Source organism: Uloborus diversus, chromosome 7, assembly GCF_026930045.1.
Source record: "Uloborus diversus isolate 005 chromosome 7, Udiv.v.3.1, whole genome shotgun sequence".
Lineage (NCBI taxonomy): Eukaryota > Metazoa > Arthropoda > Arachnida > Araneae > Uloboridae > Uloborus > Uloborus diversus.
Window position 1 is genome coordinate 158,313,404 of NC_072737.1, and position 21,563 is coordinate 158,334,966.

At 33.3% G+C, this 21,563-nt stretch overlaps 1 protein-coding gene across 1 annotated transcript in view; it reads right to left on the reverse strand.

Annotated features, from left to right (window-relative positions):
• Positions 1-551: 551 nt before the first annotated feature.
• LOC129225870 (monocarboxylate transporter 9-like) overlaps positions 552-21,563 on the reverse strand; it is a gene marked incomplete in the record, with an annotated part of 101,821 nt that continues 80,809 nt past the window's right edge. Inside the window, 7 exon segments of the mRNA XM_054860398.1 lie at positions 552-2,542; positions 3,143-3,430; positions 4,202-4,535; positions 5,488-5,780; positions 7,393-7,662; positions 9,114-9,257; positions 13,119-13,315. Coding sequence (XP_054716373.1) covers positions 2,388-2,542; positions 3,143-3,430; positions 4,202-4,535; positions 5,488-5,780; positions 7,393-7,662; positions 9,114-9,257; positions 13,119-13,314 — 1,680 coding nt within the window.

Below are 21,563 nucleotides of genomic sequence, written 5' to 3' on the forward strand. Positions count from 1 at the left end.
AAACAATTTGCGATTTTAGCTAATTTTGAGAATATTGATCAGGTACTAGAAAGTAGTGTGGGTATACGGGAAAGTAGGCTCGTATAGTTCTAGAAGGAACTTCTTGTTTAAAGTTATTTTATACTTATTTTAAGTGAGGACAAGCGACAACTGCCACGTTTAATTTTGCAGTTATTCAGCACTGTATGTTTGCTTCTGTCTATTGAATCAATTTTATTGTCAAAAGCTTGGAAGGAATCATATTTTAGGTAGATCTTGGTTTTAAAAACGTTTGGCATGAAGAGCACTAATTCTTATCAAAGCACAAAGTTTTACTGAAAATTCGGGAGATGTATAACATTATTCTGACCTATATTATCTTTCATATTCACTAGATTATTAATGTGATTCATGTAAATAACAACCAATTAAAAAATAAATATTTATTTACACTTTAATAATTTACAATTAAAATTATTTACAATATAATTGGAAAATCCTATAAGTAGTATTTACATTTCACAAAGTAATTTTTAAAACACAAACCTAAAACATCACATAGTATAAATATCACAAAAACTAAATATCTTCTTTAATACATAAAAAATAATTTAAGTGCAAAAGAAGAGTCATAGTTTCACAGCATTGTCTTTATAGTTTTTTTTTTTAATTTCGGCATTATTTCAAATAAAATATTTTTATTTTTCTAAATCATACGATTTCAACAAAGCAACAAACTAACAGTTTTAAAATAAATTGCAGGAATCTTAACTTTTGCATTTCATTTGAGACATGTTTTGTAATCGTGCATCTTTTCCAGATCTTTTTTTTTTAATTCAAGCAGTTTTTAGTCAAATCTACCATTGTCCACACTTCTTAGATATCCATTGTTATCATATTAATTACCTAGAATTCATTCCGTCTTTCACTGCCACGAATCATTCTTCGTGGTATTTCATATGCAACATTCATCATCTTTTACTAATCACTAAAATAAACTTTTTCACTTTCTGTATCATATTAGCCTCAGCCATCAATAAAATTCCTCGCGTTTTTTGAGTTTTCGTAATTTATTCATACATCAAATCTTACTCGATTTTTCACACTAAACAAGTTCCAATTGTATTGACCTTCTTTACTTGCTTAGAGAAAACGATTGAATGGAAGAATTCAAACTTCTCTGCAATCAAATTTAAAAATTAACTAAGTTTACTCATTAAAAATATAAGTACACCCGAAATAGCCTTCCGCTTCATAGGGCCATCATTTTTAGCCCTTGTAACTTCATTCTGGATGGTTCCAAAGCTCAAGTAGCTTTTACAGCGCTTTCAGTATTTTACTACATAGTTAAGAATTTCCCGGAAAATTTACAGTAATTGTTACTGGCATCCATGTTGCCAGTAACTATTACCGTAAAAATCAAATGTTACTGTAAAAATATACGGTTTCCTCGGTAAGCCACAGCAACCAATTGGAGCTGGGATCGCTTATTTCTCCGGTATAAATTACCGTAAAAATCAGCGATGCTGTAAGTCCACCATTTTACAGTAACAACTACCAGAAAATCTTCCTGAATTTTTAACAGTGTATATCAAAAACATAATGCTTATTTGTCCAAAATATCTCCCAAGATTTTCTTTTCCGTATCTGTTTTTCACTTGTGTGCCATTACTTTCTTATTCCAGCAGAAATGAGATTTCTTTTTTTTTAAATGGTATTCTTAATAACAGCTAACCATCATTTGTAAACAACAAAGAACGACGATATTTGGCAACTAACACACGCTCAGGCAACTCTTCCACGCTCAAAGAAAGCTTCCAGTTGGATATTCTTCAGCGACTTAACGTTACTGATGACATCTTATTTGCAAGACACCACCAGCAAAGAAAACTTCATCTTGGATATTCTGCAGCAACTTAACAAGTTTTCCACGGTATCGATGACAGTCTTCAGGGCCCTGTTAAACTCGTAAACCACAAAGTGGTTTTGAGAAACCTTGAGGTTGCATTGCACGATTGTTATCGACGACATTGTACTTGCAGGACACCATGCTCAAAGAAAACTTCAACTTGGCTATACTGCAGCAACTTGACATGATTTCCACGGTATCGAGGACATCGTACTTGCGGGAAAGCAAAGTAAAGTCTGTCGATGGCTAGTAAATTTCTTTAAATCCTTTGGTTTGAACCTATATTCTTCTTTGTCGATCCTGAAATTTTTTGTTTCATGGTTTCATCATGAAACTATATGCTTTCATAACTGTCCAAATCTATGATCTTGTAGCAAACTGCCAATAATCATTCCTTCGCCATCACGTTGAGTCAAGAGGCAGCGTTAACTTCTTCCTCTTGATCAAAATGTTCTTTTTTACTTTTAGGAATTTTTCCTAACATTTGAACTAGTGATGTTCAAACTTTAACTTCATCTTCAACAGGGTTTTGCATCCTTTCGTTGAGTCTGGCAAGCATTGGCTCAAATAGCCACATCAGGCCTGCTACTATAGAAAGCGAGCCCATCAAGTAATACATTCCATCATACGATCCTACGTTATCTCGGAAATAACCTGCAAAATTAAAAATGTATCGATTAAAGAGATGATCTATCTACAGTTTCAACAACAAGAAAAAAAGTAATACCAAATGTTTAAAGGCAACAAAATAGCTTTTTTATACCTTCACCCCCCTCCCTACAAAAAGCAAACTAAATACTCAATTCCCATTTCATCTCTTGTTTTCATTTTCGTTTTGTAAAACAGCAGAAGTAATAATTAAAGTTCAATATTAACTAATCTCTTTGATTCATCCTTATGTCTAGCTACTTAAAGCATCAAAATTGTGATTAACTTCTATCTAGGAAAGAAAGAAACTCGTCATTCTTCAATACTTTGCACTGATGTGTCAAAAATTGAGACTTTAAGGTCTGTCTCCTAAACTAACCGCCAGGGTCTACTAAATTGTTTACAATTACTACTGTTGCCTAATTCAGTTGCATAAGTTCAGTAATGATTATTTTAAGCTACATTTTAATGGTAAAGTAGTACAACATGAACTTAAGTAGCATAACCTAAAATTAATTGGCATAAACTTTGCTGAAGTTGAACTCGCCTCAGAAATTTTCTGTTATGAATTTTAAGGATGTATTTCAGAAATATAAGATTACTTACCGATGAGACTTGGAACGGTGAAAGGAACTAGTCCAGACACAAATCCGTAGCATCCCATAGCGATGGACTGTTCTTCTTTCTTGACGTGTTTGAGAACAAGAACTGGCATTCGCACCAACATGCTGCCTGCTGTCATGCAATAGAAAGCCAGAATAATCAGGAATCCCGCCAGGCTGCTAGTAGATGGCAAGAACAAGATGAAGACCCCTTCCAGAATCAGAGTCATCGTGACATAGTGAGGAATCGTGATGAATTCTTTGTCAGTCACCCACCCAAAACAGAGACGTCCTGAAAATAAAATCAAGATTTTTCAGATTTATGAGTATAGTTAGCTATTGTATAGAAGCTGTTATAATAGAATAAGGAACTCATTTCAATGGAATAAGAACGCTTTTATAATGATAATTGAAAGTTAAAGACCATTATAAAATGACAAAAAAAATCGTTGCTGTAAATTTCGAGTACTTATAATATTAGTCTAACAAGTATGTGAAATAAAATTTTTAAAAATCCTCAAAAAAGTATAGTTATTAGGGGAAACTCTGAGCTACATGAAATTCTTTAGTTTATTTGACATTTAAAAAAAATGAAGACTCACTGCTGCACTCTGCCAGCAAGGTTATGAAATAAGTTTTCTGCTCTTTATTTTGGATTTTAAAAAAAAGTTGGCAGCGTTGTAGACAGTTAATGGTAGCATTTAATAATTCTGAAGCCACTGTGTGGAAGCTATATTAGAAACTGTTGAGATTTTTCTTCCTGCATTGTCATATTCCATTCCATGCTGTATTATAATTTATAGAAATCTTCTGGAGCTGTGAAGTAAACTACATAAAAGTAAACTACAGTACTTTTATTGATTTTTTTAAATAGTTATTTTTTTCTGAATTTTATGCAACTATAAAATACTTTAGAAGTCTTCCTTCCGTTAAGTGCCAAACAATACAATAAAACTAATTACGTATATGAAGGGCAATTTTAAAGTCGAGAAATTGGGTATCTAGATTAACCTGAGAATGTCTACATTTGAAAGTTAGTTGATTATGCATGTTTGAAACTTACCAAGAATATCTCCAACAGCTGTTGCATGAATTAGATATTTTCCAACTGTTTCTGGTAAACCTTTATCTCTTCCATAGTCCACAACACTCATCATCAGAGGTATGAAGAGTAAGACATAGGCAGCCTGAGTTGCGCAAACAAGCAGGTAAAGAGGATTCTTGTACAACCTTCCAATCATTTTGAAACTTTCCGTAAAGCTTTGAGGTTTTGCTGCATTGTCGTCTTTATTGATTTGTTTGGTTTTGGGGGTTTCAGCTTTTAAGTTTTTCTCGTTCAGCTCGTAGCTGCTCGGAATGGACTCGTATAGACTTTCTTTTGAAGTTGTGAATATATTCTGGAAGAAAAATAAGTAAAATATTTATGTGATTTTCGGGTTAAATAGCACAATAGTACATATAACATGGAAAATAAATATATTCATTTCTACTGAGCATTAAGTTAATTGAAGATAGTTTTTAATAGTCATGGCATATAAAAAGGTATTATCCAAGGTGGAACAATTGTGTTGGTATTAGAAAGCGGAGTGTCTCAAGTCATGCATGCCAGAAGTTGTTCTGAAAATGGTGAGCTAATACAAATCATGAGAGTTGACTCCCACTAAAATAACTCATTTTTTTATTTATAAGATTTAAATAAGCTTAATAACTATGAGAATTATAATAATTCTGTTGGCTACACTACAAAGTAGAATAAAAGAATTTGCATCATTGAATTTTCATCTTGAAGATTTGACCATAAACTCAACAATAGAAGCAGTTTTGAGAAAAGGGAAAATTAGATGAAACAAATATACTTTTTGACCAAAAAAGGAGGACCTTCATTCCACAGTATTTGGCTGTGGCATGTCCAGTACGTAATGCTAAACCTAAAAAATGTTACATGTTTTTCACTGTAAAAAGCAAGTTAGGTTTGAAAGTCATAGAAAACTTTGCTATCTATATTTTTACAGTGAAAAAATGCAAATATTTCGAGATTTCACTTGACATTTCACAGCCAAATACTGTGGAATTAAAAAATTATAAGCTCCTAGGCTGAATATTATGCTAATTCTCGTTGTAGTTTGATTATTGACGCATGTATATCTGCTTAGAGAACGGAACACTTAATATTAAATCGGGTTTAAAAAAATCTTGTAAGAACAGACCAATTTAAAAAAGCTTTTTTCCTTATAATATTATCTAGCACACCGTAAACATTGAATAAGTCATTCGAGTACTTTTAAATTAAAAAAAAAATATTATTTTGATAAAGATTGGTAAAGTTTAAAAATTTTGTATTTCAAATACCTGAATACTGAGTTGTTTCTCCAAGCGTGGTTTCACCATCTGCTTCTCATTTTCCACTGCAAACGCTAAATTATTGTATCCTTTTTCGCCTTCTAGTTTCTTTTCTAAGTTGGCAACAAGATTGGTGGTGGAATTCGCTTTTGCGGGCAAATTGGCAGCACTCAAAATTTGGTTCTTTTCTAGCATGGAGGGGTTAAGAGAGATGGTGCTCATGCGTTTGTCAGCATTGGATTTGACATAGTCATCTGGTATCATGTACATGCGTGGTCTCTGTTTCACACTTTCTTGGAAATCTGTTACAAAAATAAAGTTATAGAACTTGTGAAAACAATGGCTTAAGATTAAGAAAAATATCAACAAAATTTAACTCATAATCTAAAGTGTCTGTTTTTTTAAAACTCTTTTTAAGAATGTTCTTTAGTTCATATTTCGAGTTAAAATCATGGGAGAAATGCTCAAAAATATCATATTTTAATTTAAATATGGTTTGAAGTTAGATAAAAAAAAAACATTTGGCAACAACAGAGCTTTAATTTTGTTCTCATAGTATTTTTAAAGGTTAAATTGAGTACGTTGCCAGATTGAAACATGCGACATTTAAGAGTTAAAATATTTTTTTCCCAACTATTCAGTATGGTAAATCATAAAGTAAAACGATGTAAATTTTGAGCTCAGATTTTTCTTCCTTTCGCAGACGGTTTGACTTATTATTCTTTTTACTTTCTTCTATATCTAATATATAGAAGAAAGTATTGGATTCGTGCAAATTTTCGAATTTCGAATTTTGACGGATTCGAACGTTTTGAGGTGTGCTGAGTCCATTTCGACCATTTTTGGAAAATGTCTGTCTGTCTGTGTGTGTGTGTGTATGTATGTGTGTGTGTGTGTATGTGTGTCACGTCTGTGTGTGACCAGTTTTTTGTGGCCGCTCTACAACAAAAACTACCGCATGAAATCGAACGAAATTTAGTACACATATGTGCCCCTATGTGAACTTGTGCCCATTAGTTTTTGGCGCGAATTCCTCCAAGGGGGGTGGAGCAATGGGACGTTTTTCGAGTTACGCGTGCTTGCTATTCCTCAGGAAGTAACTGGCGTAATCAAACAAAATTTGGTCCATATGTTGGTATTAACAGGAACAGGTGCTGATTCAATTTTGGTGTCAATAACTCAAACGGGGGTTGAGCTATGGAACGTTTTTTGTCGTCAATTGTGACTGCTGTATCTCAAGAAATAATGAACGGAATGAAAGAAAAATTTATCGGCAAGTAGCCCTTAGTGGGTATAAGAACTGATTTTATTTTTGTGTCAACAGCTAAAAAGGGGGTAGCGCAATCACCCGTTCTTTTTTCCATTTTGAGTGCCCTATCTCAAGAAGTAATGCTACGTTCTGGTTGAAATTTGGAATATATGTGAATCCATATGTAAACAGGCTTTGGTTCAATTTTGACGCCGATCGCTCCAAGAGGTGTTGATTTTTTTTTTTTTTTTTTTTTTTTTGCGAATAAAAAATATTTTTATTAATGCAACAATAAGAAAGATAAATCGTAATAGATTGTCGTCTGCGTATTTCTCGTGATTTTAATTGTATGGAAATGATAGGAAATATTATCTCAATGATTTAAAATTTTTAACTGTTGCCATCTTCTGTTTGTTAACAAATAAAATATTTGTAATTAATTCAAGCAAGGCTTTTAAAATAACTTTCAATTTTCGCTCTTTGCTTTGCTTTTGCAATAATTCAGACATTGGGATGGTCGTCAAGTTTTTGCATGTGTAATTTTGTTTTTGTTGGGAATATTGCTTCCTCGTCAAGCATGGGGAGGGATCAGAAAAAAAAAAAAAGAAAAATATAGAAGAAAGTTTCGTGATGGCCACAACATACTAGTTAAACATCGTACTTACTCTTTGGTTTCGAAGTTCCATTCTTTCCAATCCAGCTGGGTGGCCGCAGTAATATTGCTGCCGGGAGAACATTTAGAATGACACCCGATAGAACAAGAAAAGTTCCCTGCAGTCCATAAGCATCCCGGAGTTCTTCAATAAGGAATGAGAAGCATACTGATCCTATGCAAGCCCCGGACATGGCGATGCCAGACGATGTTGAGCGATATTTCACAAAATATTGGTTCACTACCACTTGGAATAAAGTATTTGCAAAAGACTCTCCCAAACCTATAAAAAATGAGAAGACATGAATTAATTTTGCGCAATAATTACGTCCGATTGACTATCATACTTAAAACTGAGCCATCATTCAACGGCAGCCCTAACCTCAAGAATAGAAATCCCAGGCACCAACTCCAACATGGCAGACGCTGGTTTGAAAATGTGAAATAAGAACTGATAGTTATTTTAACGGACCCCCTTAGAGTAACTAATATGAATTTTGACTGATTGACAAACAAATATAACTTACCCCCTTTTGAAGTCTTCAAAGCTAAATCTTTTCCTCTCAACATCTCTTTCAATATCCAAAAGAGTACACATGAAATACACCGCCAGCTCAGTCATTTCCAGCCGAGGACTGCAGTTTCGTGCTTATTAGCACTCATCAGCCCGGCATGGGAAAGTGACTGAGCTGGAGATGGAAAACCTCTTAAGGAAGTCAAGAGTGCCAAACAAACTGGTAGCTAATATACAATCAGCCCCTAATCATCAGTTCGGTTCAACTTGAGAATAGAAGGCAAGGCATCCAATCCAAAAGAATATGTCAAATTAATTGAGGCACTGAAAAGCAAAGGGAAGTAACTGCTGAAATTGAAAATTTGGAGACAACCACTGCAAATGGTGCTGCAATTCAGCATAAATTAGAAAATTTTTTAATGAAAGCCTAAGTGGAACCTGAACTTTAATCGCGTTTAATTCAAAACTTTAAAATGCCCACTTATATCCCTTTGCTTTTCACTACCTCAATTGCTCTTTGAAATGAGGAGTACTACACTTTTAAGCAGAGTCAATTAGAAGAAAGAGGTTAATAAATAGAACTCTACAATATTTTCTCTAATATAGTGAAACCTGTGTAAGTTGACCACTTGCGGTGCACTACTTTAGTGGTCAACTTATAGAGATAGAATTATATGATAAGATCTAATTCTGTGCCTGAAAATAGCGGTCAACTTAGACAGGTGGTCAACTTACAAGGGTGGTCAACTTTACAGGTTTTATTGTAGTATAATACCAGAATACAGTAGAATTTATGAAGTGTGGTGCGATTAACCTCAAATTAGTAATAATAGTTGTATAAGTTAGGGAGTTTCATGTATAGCTTGACCACGAAAAAAAGGCGGAAAACCTTGAAAAAAAAAAAACATCATTTGTATCATTTGTAATAGATTTTTTGTTATTATTTTGAAATAGATAGGATTAGCGAGACCATGTCTCTTACTAATCGGTGCTTTCTGGCAGATTCTACCTATTACAAATGATACAAATGATATTTCCTTCAAGGTCATCCACCTTCTTTTCGTGGTCAAGCTTTACTGGTTCCAAGGTTGGAGAGGGCGGGGGGAGGAGGGGGGTGGGGCTATTTCCTTTTCCTGAAGATTTGTCATGTGGTCAATGTTAAACTTAATTCCTTACTACAATTCGTTTTTAAAATGCTCGAAGTAGAATATAATGCTTACCATGAACACCTCCCCAACAGAACGCCATCCATTCTACTGTTGGCGCTACGAAGCACAGAGCAGCGCCAAGTGCTGCCACAAAACCACCAGCCAGCGTAACAGCACGGACACCGTACCGTTGGCCCATAATTCCCACAACAGGACCTGAAAACGAAATTAGACGATCGAATTAAAAAAATTTCGTATTGGAAGTATTCACATGATTTTTTTGAAACAGTAGATTTCTTCATGCAAAAGACTAAACAAATTTCAACAAGATTGATATGACGTAAAAGTCTTAAAGTTAATTTTGATCACACGCATGGTTTGATTTTCATAATATATTTTGAAATCCATTTGATCAAGAATATTTTTGAGCAAAGGTTTAAAGCTAAAAGGTATCATAAAGGCATTAATGAAGTTAGCTATTTTTTAAATTTTAAATGGGAAAATTTCTAACGTTAAATGTCTTTCTCAGTTCGACTTGCTGAAGCACTGTAAGCTCTTTTTCTAAAACAACAATTTGTTTTTGCGATAAAATATGTTGTCTTATGCATTCAGAAATTTTAATGAGCGAAGATACCGAAGCATGTGTGTAGTGAGCTTAATGCGATCACTTTACACGAAAAACTAGATTACTTATTCTTTTATGAGCAGTTTTGACAACAAAGAACGATAATATAAGGGCTGTTCAATAAGTAATAAGACTAAATTTATAAAAAATAAAGAACAACGTTCTATCCACTTCTTAAAAACTTGCGAACGTTAAGTTTGTGAGAGATCTTTTAAAACCGCCTCCGCAGAGTTTAGACATGCGTTGTTGCTTTCAAAATGTTTGCCTCATAATATTTTCTGAAATTGAGGAAACAGCCAGAAATCACTGACTGACTCTAAACATTGCTTCATCGTTGAAAACTTCACGTATCGTATCAAAGATTTCCGATGCTGACTTTTGCAGATCAAAACAAATTTTAATTGCATAACTTTGTTCCAACGATGCTTCCATTTTGACAACTGCTGCGTCTGTGCCCGCCAACAGACTTCAATTCAATCACGTGATACTCAGGAACTTAAGTTTGTACACGCCAACTATCGGTAGCTTTTGTTCATACAGAAAATAAACATTTTTCATGCTACAGAAATAAACGTTCCGATGAGTGGTTTCGTGGCAGTAAAATTAGTCTAATTACTTATTGAACACAGCCTACGTACATATAAGCTTGTATTCACTCTAAAGGAGAGTCAAACAACTAGATCACTTATTTCTTTACATAAGCATTATTCTTATAATTTTTAACTGAACAGTTTTGGCAACAACGTATGATTAATCCTCATAAGCTGGTTTATTATCCCCAGTTTCACCGACATTTAAAATTTCCTTTCCCCTTTAATATATCAAAAGGTAAGATTGAAACTGAAAAACAGGGGGGAAGGAAATTTCGTGTCGGCGAAACTAGGGGGGGGGGGACACACCCATCAGTTTGTATTCACTCTAAAGGAGAATCAAACAACTGGATTACTTATTTCTTTCCATATGTATTATTCTTATAATTTTTAACCGAACAGTTTTGGCAACAACGTGCGATTAACCCACAGGAGCTTATATTCATTCTAAAGGAGAGTATTCAGACAACATGTTTTCTAAACATAAAAGTAGTATTCGTAAAAGTAACAAAAAGTAGCACTACGACTTTTCAGCTGTATTTTTATGCATCAAATTTCTATCTTTCTAAAAATTTATCAAACATTTATTGATACTTTCCTAAATTTACGCTAAGTTATTACTGATTTAAGACACGTTTAAATGTTTGTATGACATGGGCTTAAAGATCAGTTTTGACTCAAAAATAGTTAGAAAATTTATCCTAACAGTTTAATGAATACAATTCTAGAAATGGGACAGGATAAAAGGACCTGAATCTCACGAACTACGCAACGTTCGATGATAGTTAAAATTCCATGTTCAAAACGCAGATTTGTATATTATAATAAAGGGATACAAGGTTGTTATATTTTAATTAATTTTTTGTGGAATACAGTGGCTCCCAAAAGTCTTCGTACACCTACGACTTTCAACGAAATAGGCCCCAAATCATTAGTTAGAATTAATATTTCGGAATAGGAAAATAATTATAAGATCTATGATCAATTTTTAACAAAACTGCATGAAAAGTATTTAAAAAATATTAAAACTTAATTTTTTAAATATCAAAAACCGAAAAGTAACGGAAATTTTATCTCACAAAAGTCTTCGTACACTTTATAAAATGTCTATATATTATTGACTAATCTAACTTTTGATTAAGTTATTAATTAGTAGAATATCATACAGTATTCATAACACCTTTTAAACATCTGGGAATAGATTTCATTCTTTTTCTTTCTTTTTTTAGCGTAATTTATGAGTAAGTGTTATACCACACTTCGATTATTACTATTTCTAGTTCTATTTTCGTTTTAAAGCCCTATTTTCGTAATCTAGCCTCCAGATATCTCTAAATACGTTACATTAAGTTACAATCTGGAGATTGAGGGGGTATTTTCTAAATTTTAGGACAATTTTTGAGGCACTAGACGCAAACGTTGAAAACCGTGTGCTTCTTATCGTTATCTTGATAAAAAACAAAGTTGTTATCAATAACGAAATTTTTGGCTAAGAGTTCAAAATTGGTTTTTAAAATATTTAAAGGAAGAGCATGATTCATTATTTCTTCAAAAAATTACAAACTACCAAGTCCTGATGCTGATATGCACCCTCACACTAAAACACCTTCACCGTCCTGATTAACTGATCCAACTAAGTTCTTAAAATTAAGTTCCTAATTTTTTCTTCTACTTACAGTTACACAACAATTTAACCAAAAATGTTAAATAATTTTTATCTGTAAGTAAGACATAATTCTAAACTGTTTTTAGCTTATTTATCATTGATTTGGGACGAAAAGCGTAAGCTTTCTGTTTTTCGCACGACCAAGAAAATTTCTGCGGGAAGAGGTCCCATTTAATCCAGCTAATCAAAGAACTTGGCGAACAATTTTAGGTGAAAAGTAAATGTAAAATGTTTCATTTTACTCTGCAGAAACTTTTACAGTACTAAAATGTGTATTTTTCATAAATTTTTTAACTTTAAATCTACGATCACGTTTTATCAACTTTGCCGGTTGATCTTTTCTTACCTTGTTTTCGGTCCGATTCCTTTCTATAAAGCATTTTATCAAGCACTTTACTATACAAACAAAAATTAATTCATTTAGAGACATTTCAAACCTATTTACCACTACTGTGGGAAAAAATTCAAAATTTGAATGGCGTTTGCGGTTTTTTACGAATACCAGCCATTTTACAGTAATAAGCAATATATTATGGAATAAATAAACCAAAAATTAAAGCCAAATGACTTATAAGGGTCAACACAATGCAAAAATATTAATAAAACGGCATATGATAATTTTAATCATGAATTTATTCGAAAATATTTAAGTGTACGATGATTTTTGTGGCGTGTTATTTCTCTGTCTCTTCGTTTTCTGACCCATTTCAAAAAGAAGATCCGTCAATATTTTGAAAAAAACCAATGGGTTATATTTAGAATGACATAGGAATGATGTGAAAAAATATTGGACTTTATATTCGAATTCAGCTTTGAGTTATTTTGGTTTTACTAAAAAATTTCCAAGTGTACGAACACTTTTGGGAGCCACTGTATATGATTCTTCTAAATCGTAGCTACTGATGTGAAACCCGAATCATATCAATTTATGTCAATTCAATCCTTTTTCATAAGTTGCATCATATTTAATTCAAAACATAGCTTTTTCATCAATGCTGCTTGTTGATTCTAATTTCATTTGGTTGGTAAAACTGTTGACATAATTACGCCATTTATGAAAATATTGTCTAACTATTACATCGAGAGAAAATCTGGTTTTAGCAATGAAAAAAGCTGTTTACAAATGTAATTTATTAGTACCGATCAATGGAATGCAATAACAGAGAAAAATACTTCATAAACAGTGGTTTCCTCACCTGCCAAGCATCGAAGAGCTTTTCGAAAGGTAAATGGCAATGTTGCTTGTTGCCTACTGACGCCATAAGTATCTATAACAGCTACGTATAGAATTCCAACCATTTTCGATATACCAGACAGGATCATAGTAATCACAGCTGCAGCAATTGCAATAGCCCAAGCATGGCCTTTGTCTGGACCCTCGCTGTAACCCATTTCGATGATGTTTCTCTATGAGTTGAGTAAAGAAAATTTGTTGAAACTGCAACAGAAAAATACACACTTTTTAAGTGTTCCTCTATAAAACTCTATTCTATCTCTCTCTTGGAAAAAATATATCAGATCCACCTGAATATCTTAGGGTGGTTCTTTTTAGAAGATGATCTTAATGGGAAGTAAGCTTGTGATTGTGAGAGTGTTCGGTGTGGGAATATATTTAAAGCGTGGGAAAAATGCGTAATATTACGTCAAAAAGTCATCAACGTCTTAGTTCACCCCCTTTTGCTTAGGTCATTCTCCGGAAAAGGAAAATAACCACTGTATCGCGGAGGACCATAAATTTCCCGAGACGTGTGTGGAGAAAAGAATAGACGGAGTGATAACGAAAGTTAGAGAAATAGCGTAAGATAAACGGTGTTTTGCTAGAAATTCTCGAAAATTATTAAAATATTTTGCAATCAGTAAACCCGTGTACACTACTTACGTGTGAAATGACGAATTTTGTTTGATTTCTCTCTCTCTCTTTTTTTTAAAGATGTTATGTTGCCACCGGCGTGAAATACTTTGACGTCAGATTTCAAAATGACCTCGATTAAATTACGTGGACACATATTTCACTTTCGCTCAGGGTACATTTTTCACAATTTTTATTAAGTGTTGAAATATTTACAAACATCGAAATATATATGTTTTCAACACATTTTGGTAGTTACAATGGTTGTGCGAAAAGTAAGTACCGATTTGAAAAAAAGCACGGAGAATTTATTTTATTATATTTATTATTTATTTATTTTTTTTTTTCGAAACAAAAATTTGTTTTACCTGACAACGCATTTCATAAACTATTTTCTACATAGTTTCTACCATTTTTCAGTTGTTTCTCGTAGCGGGAAACCAAACTTCTCACGTCCTCTTCATAGAAAAATGCTGCCAATGAAGCAGCCTCTACTAAACCCCGTGTTTCGCACCGCCATTGTTGCCTAAGAGTTCCTAAAAGATGATGCTTCAAGTTCAATAACAAGTGGTTCAATAACAAGAGATTCTGCGGGAAGCCCTCAAAATTTTTACTAAAAATTCGGTTGGGAACAGGTTGATCACCTGCCTTACAGCCCCGATTTCGATCCTCCTGTTTTACACTTGTTCTTGAGTGTGAAATTTCATTTTATGACAGCGATGGAAGTTGTAAAAAAGTCGATGTTCTCGAAAGTGGCCTTCTTCACTGACGTCATCTTTCAATGAAGAGAGTATAGAAAACTTGGTTTCCAGCTGCGACTGACGACTGAATAATCGTGCCAGGTATGTAGAAAAATAGTTCACGAAGTTATCTTTCATGTAAAACTAAATTTGGTTCGGAAAATGTTTTTGTGTCCTTTTTTAAAAATCGGTACTTACTTTCCGGACTGTCCTAGAACTACTTCTTAAGTAGATCAATCAAAATAACAAAAAGAAAAGTTGTTCAAAAGTTTTACTTTGATTTACTTTTATCAATGGGAGCTAAATGGGTAAGTTTTTTTAGCAATGTTTTGCATTTTTTCCTTATAAAATCAAAGAAATGCCTTTCCCAATTAGGTAGATTTTATGATTTTTGTTTTTTGAATTTAATGTAGGGCAGACCGGGGCACGTTTACGAGGATTTTTTTCAATGAATTTTCTAAATTTTATGTTTTAACTTAGGACGTTTTCGACATTGCGGTTTGATAATGCAGTTAATGGAGTCAAAATTAGTATATTCAGTTGCTGCTCAGTTTGTATTTTTAACGGCCAAAAAAATTATTTCTGAGTCCAGGTCGGTTGCGTAAACATGCCCCGGACGCGAGGCACATTTACGCATACTTATTTTGACACCAAACGTGGTTCAGTTAGTGTTTTGAACATAATGTCTTACTATAGCTAAAATAAAGCAAATTTATTACAGACTGAATAGCGTATAAAGTAAAAGCTGAACGGGCATGAAGACAGAACTACAATGCTGTAAGTTATAAGGTACGAATTTGTCACTCGATTAAATTTAAATGGTGATTTTCAAAACTAAATCGCCGGAAAATACTAAAAAGATTTTAAGACAGTTCGGAACAAAAAAAAAAAAAAAAAAAACCATCAAGGCACGTTTAGAAGTAAGACACTGTAAGAACGTGCGTAAAGGTGTTCAGATGTCAACGCGTAAACTTGCCCCGTCGCCAAGTTAGGATTTATTTTTAACGTGTAAAAACAATAACATTTCAGTTCATAAAAATTCAATTTTCAAAAAAGGATAAAATTTTGTTGATTTTTATATATTTGTTCCTTCTTAACTAAGTATTATTTATTCACAATAAGCTTCAAAACGTTCAACTCAAAATATACTCCACTCGGTAAAAAAAAAAAACAGATTATTCTTTCTGCATGCTACACCGAAGCTCGACTGATGCTCAAAAACTTGTGAATATATTTGCTAGGGAGCAGCATCAATGTGTTATGGCTGTTGACTCTCCAGTTATAATTCGTTTTGAAAAAAGGGCACTGCGTAAACGTGCCCCAGTCTACCCTAAATATTAAAATGCTATTCTTGGACAATACAATACTTTTTAATCCTTTCGCTTCTACGATCGTTCTGTGACAGTGAGAGACTAGTACAATATATCCTTCAAATTGGTCGAAGATCATGCGATTCTGATCCCGTTATCTTGTCTCATAATAATATTTTAAGATTATTAGGCCACACGAAGCGGTTAGTTGAATCAACTTTTTGAAAAAGTTGCCAGTCAACTATTTGAATGGTGGTTTGCGTTGTGTTCACATGAGGCAACTGAGTTCAATCAACTGTTCTTCTTTATCAGCCGAATTTATTCGCGCATCTGCTCCAAAGCATCAGTGTTGCCAGATGGTCAAATCCAAATTTCCCCAATTCCCTTCCAACTTTTCCCCAAAAAGCGATGTTTTCTACCAAAATTCCCCAAATGCAAAAATTATTTTTCCACTTATATTTTCATAAAATGAATCGACTTCCTCTTATATTTTTGTCTCTTGAAAAATTTTTTTTTCCCCAAATAGCCAAAGTTTCTTATAAAATTCCCCAACTTTTTTTCCCTTCACGTTTTCGCTTTTTTTTTTTTTTTTTCTTGTCTTCTTTATCTTTCTTTATCTTTACTAATAATAAAGCTGAAAGTCTCTCTGTCTGGATATCTCTCTGTCCGGATCTCTTTCTGTCTGTCAGGATCTCTAACGCGCATATAGCGCCAAGACCGTTCGGCTGATTTTCATGAAATTTGGTAAAAAATTAGTTTGTAGCATGGGGGTGTGAACCTTTAAGCGATTTTTTAAAAAATTTTGTTCTTTTAGTATTCCAATTTTAAGAACATTTATCCGAGCAAAATCATCATACGATGGACGAGTAAATTACCAAGTTATCATAACGTAGAACCGTAACGTGGGCAAGCCAATTGGCGAGAAATTCATCATGCATTATTTGTTACCACCATTTTTAATATGCACCTCCACAACACATGACGATGCTTACCGCGTCATCCCATTATGCTTCTGTTGCAAATGGCACATATACTGCTATCTGTCTATCGACAGATTCACCACTTTCACCAGCGTATCCATCTCCAAATACGGAACCAAACAGGGGGACCAAAAGACTTTTTAATTTTCTACTACGGGCAAAGCCGTGCGAGTGCCACTAGTCATAAATACAAGCGCCTGACCGAGAGATAAGAAATAACGAAATATTTTTTTTTACTCGCATTTACTATTCTGCTTCTGTATGTACATTCAAACTATGATTTTTGTACATATGTATCAAAGATCATTTTTCATCACACTTATTTTTACTCGTTTCACGTATCAACTAGTTACTCATGCAGAACATTAATGCGAATTCCATAGCATAATATTCCACATAATGCGAAATGCGAAATTCCATCAAGTTGAGCAAAGCTAACCCAACGCTGTTTGATACAAACAATGTTCCCACTACTTCTTGACGCAAATTTAAATACGGAAAAAATCTTTTTTCCCCCGAGGTTTTTTTCCCCAGGTTTTCCCCGTGTAAAAAATTTTCCCCAAAGAATTCCCCTCAAAACCCATTTCCCCAAAATTTCCCCAGAGAGCACCAGATTTCCCCAAAATGGGGGAAATTTTCCCCAATCTGGCAACACTGCACAGCATGGTTAAAACTGAACCGAGTTGACACAACTAGTTTACTCGTGATTGATACGCTTGATAGTGTCCCGCTGAGAGCAATCAACTAGAAAGTTGATTACACTCATCGGGATGAGGATGGTAGCAGCACACCTACCTGGCGTACCTGATGAGTAATTTATTAATATTATTGTAACTAGTGGTACCGCACGGCTTTGCCCGTAATAGAAGAATTAAAAGGTCTTTTGGTTCACCTGTATATTAACAAACAATGTATGGTGAATTTTCTCGCCAATTGGCTTGTACCCATGTTACGGTTCCACGTTATGATAATTTCGTATCTCGCCAATTGGCTTGTGCCCATGTTACGGTTCCACGTTATGATAATTTCGTAATTTACTCGTCCATCTTATGATATTTTTGTTCTTAAAATTGGAATAGAAAAAGAACCACATCGAATTTTCGAAAAATCGCTTGGAGGTGCACACCCCCATGCTACAAACGAAATCTGTACTGAATTTCATGAAAATCGGCCGATATAGGCACTATGCGCGTTACAGAGATCCTGACAGACAGATATCCGGACAGAGAGAGATCCTGACAGACGGAGGGAGATCCGGACAGAGAGAGTTTCAGCGTTATTGTTAGTAAAGATAATATTTTGACGTTTTTATACAAAACAAAGAGAACTTGAAATGTGAACTACTCTTTTTTAACTGGAAGTTTTTGCCATCAAGATTTGATTGATAGATATCAGGGAGTGTAGCTTCCAGGAGAGGAGGAAGAGGAAGAGAGAGGAGTAGAAAACACTAAATATACAACATAGAAACTTTTTACTGAACGTTCCACAACACGGAAATGTCGGAATTATTTGAGTAATTTCGACATTCGAATAATTTCGCCGAATATCTTTATACAAAAAATTTACAAAATATTTTTTCATACCAACACAGCGTGCGGAAAAATAATTTGTCTGATATTTACACACGGTTTTTTGCCATTTTTGAATTTAAACCCAAAAAAATAAAGCATTAATCTTTATATAATGAAGCATTCCATGTATTGTTTAGTCTTATAAGTTTTTTTCTTGTCTATCCTGCGAAACTTTAAAATTTTATAGTAAGCAAAGTTATATAGTTTAAAGAGTTTTTCGTTGAAATATGATGCTTGTCCTTCATTTTTCAATAGTGTTCTTAAGTGCTCCAATCGTGTTCACATGTGCCCCCCTACAGGACCTCATGTGAAGATATTTTTGAAAAATACCATAAAGTAAAGATATATACATATTTTTGTAATCAAAAATAATTCCGTGGCACAAAAAAAAAAAGATTAGTCAATCATGGAATCATGGGACATATTTACTCTAAAAAATTGATAATAATTTTTGAAAAATAAAGAAATGAAAAAAAAAAATGCTCGCATGTGCCCCCTTTCCCCTATATAAGTCAAGAGTGAGGCTGAAAAAATTTTTCTGATTTTTATTTGACAGTAGTAAAAAAAAAAAAAAAAAAAAAAAAAATTGAATTTTGACATCTTGAATTCAAATTATGTTTTTCGCAATCACGTGGTTTTTTTTTTGTTTTTTGTTTTTTTTTTTTGTGTGTGTGTGTGCGTGTAGGCGTGTGTTTGTGTCTGTGTGCAGGAATGAGTGTGTGAGTATGTGTGTGTATATATGTGTATGTGTGTGGGAGGGTATGTGTGTATGTATGAGTGTAGGATATGGACGCAACCTGGAGACGGTTTTCGCTAGGGAAGAAGCATCGGTGAGGCCGGTCGACGGTGGTGCTGGCAGAGGGGCGCGGTGGGAAAATAAAATCATAGCACGCCAAGTGAGAACAATAAGCAATCGTGATTGCTCAAAAAAAAAAAAAAAAAAAAAAAATGCTATGAACATTAAGAAAGAAGTAATACGAAGATGAAAATGATTTAACTAGTACAAAAGCTTGTCGCTATAGACAGAGAAATTTTATCATTGAACGCACGCTACCTGTGGAAATGGTAGCTTACAATATTCAGAAAACATGTCCACTAACAAATTAAAATTGATGCGTGGAAAATAAAATGATTTAAAAAAATCAATATAAAATGTATAACTGATTATTTTCCCGGAAGACGGGGAAATTCCTTTCCCGGAAGACGGGACCGGAATTCTTACCAAGACGGTTAGATAAAAAAATTGACATAGTAAGAAATTTATTTCTCCGCACAAAAAATCGATAATGAAGAAATTAAACAATTATTTTTTACAGAAATCGTAGATAGATTACGGTTCTGTTTTTTTATCAAGGCATTCACCGTTCTAGCTTTCACAGCTTTTTATGCTTAGTGAAGAAAGTAGTATGGGAAACATTTTACACTTTCACATTTCAAAAATTGTTTACTAGTAGATAATTTTAAAATTTGCATCCTCATACTCATAAACGAATTTCGTAACAAGTATAGCATGAAAATATTTCAGCACAAGAAATTCTATTCTTTTAACATATTTCTTTATGTTTTGCTGAGTTTATTACATATACAATCATGTTAAAACGTTATCTAAAATTTAATATTAATTTTTAACTCTGTTTTAATTGAAAAATTATCATTTTTCGAACATTATTTCAAAACAAGAAGCGTTCGAAGGTGAAACTTAAGCCTTTGATGGTTAACTATATATCGCACCATTATCACTTGGGAACATAAAAACCTGCATTTAAAGTTACAATAATAACGTGAAAAAAAAAAAAAAAAAATTCTAAATTTACCACTTATTAAATGCAAATTGTACCTGTATTTTTCAATGAATTTGAAAAATCGTCAAAGGAACTTTGGAGCAAAAAAAAAAAAAAAACTTTAATAAGAAGAAAGATGCGATGACTTTTACAAATTTTCCAACACTAAGGTTTATTTTATAGGCACCGAATCTAACTTTGTAAATAAGGGCAACAGTTTCTCGGAAATCCCACCGCAAATGGGAGAAATACAGTGAAATATCTTTATTTCAAGATAAGAGCATATAAACCCGTTTCTTTTCGTTTTGTTATATTAGTGTTCCAAATAATTACGTTTCCATGAAATTTTATTTACTAAGCAACACAACACTATTGTTCGTTGTTTGTTTGTTTATGTTGTTCTAAGATTAAATTAGTCTTGTTAGATAATAAGGGCAAGAAACTTTGAAAAACAACAATTTTGTGAGCTTCCTACAAATCTAATTTTTAGCTAAACAAATGAAAGTTTTTAGTGCTTTTCTAAAACCCTTTATCAATTTTTATTTATTTTACTTATTTATTTAGTTATTTCGGCTAATTCGATGCCAAAGTACACCATAACACAGAATGGGCTGGTTTCCTTCAGTCAAAATTACTCTTTTTAGTCACTGAAATTGATAGAATGAGTTTAAAAAAAATTACATGGATGCAGAAAATACTTTCATTTTCCCAACAGCTATTTTTTAATATTTTTTTAAAATGTCCGATTTTGAAAACATGGCGTGGTCTTTATGACGTCACAAATGATGCAATTTGTCGCATCTTTCTACTACGTTTGCACGTTATGATAATCAAGCAGCGAATTAAAATTGCGCTTAACGCTTGCTATCAACCATATCGTTGCCAATACACGTGAGTAAAGATGCGAATTAAATATTTTGTTCTGTGAATGGCAACATTGAATGGCATTTCATCATTTGTGATGTCACACGACAGAAGTGTAAACAATGAAAGCGTAACGATTTAAGTAATTTTTTAAAAATATTAAACTTAAATAAATTATTTAAAAAATGGCCAGATACTATGTTTTTAAGCTCTTTCAGAAAAAAAAAAACTTTTAAAATTTTGGAAACGACATAGTGGATTTACCTTTCTATTCATTTTTTCTAAAAATAATTATACACACATATTAGATTTAACTTTAATATTTATGTGAAATTAAGAAAAAAATTTTTTTATGTATTTTTTGTATGTATTTCTGTTCTCAATAAAGAATATTAGGGGAATTATAGGGTAAGTCACACATAAAATGCCATGTTATGAACTAATTATATGTTTCATTTATCGATTAGCAATTTAAAATTAAAGCACTATCACTGCAAGCTCCTACCGCCAAAAAAATGTTGTTGTTTTACTCATCCGAGGAAAAAA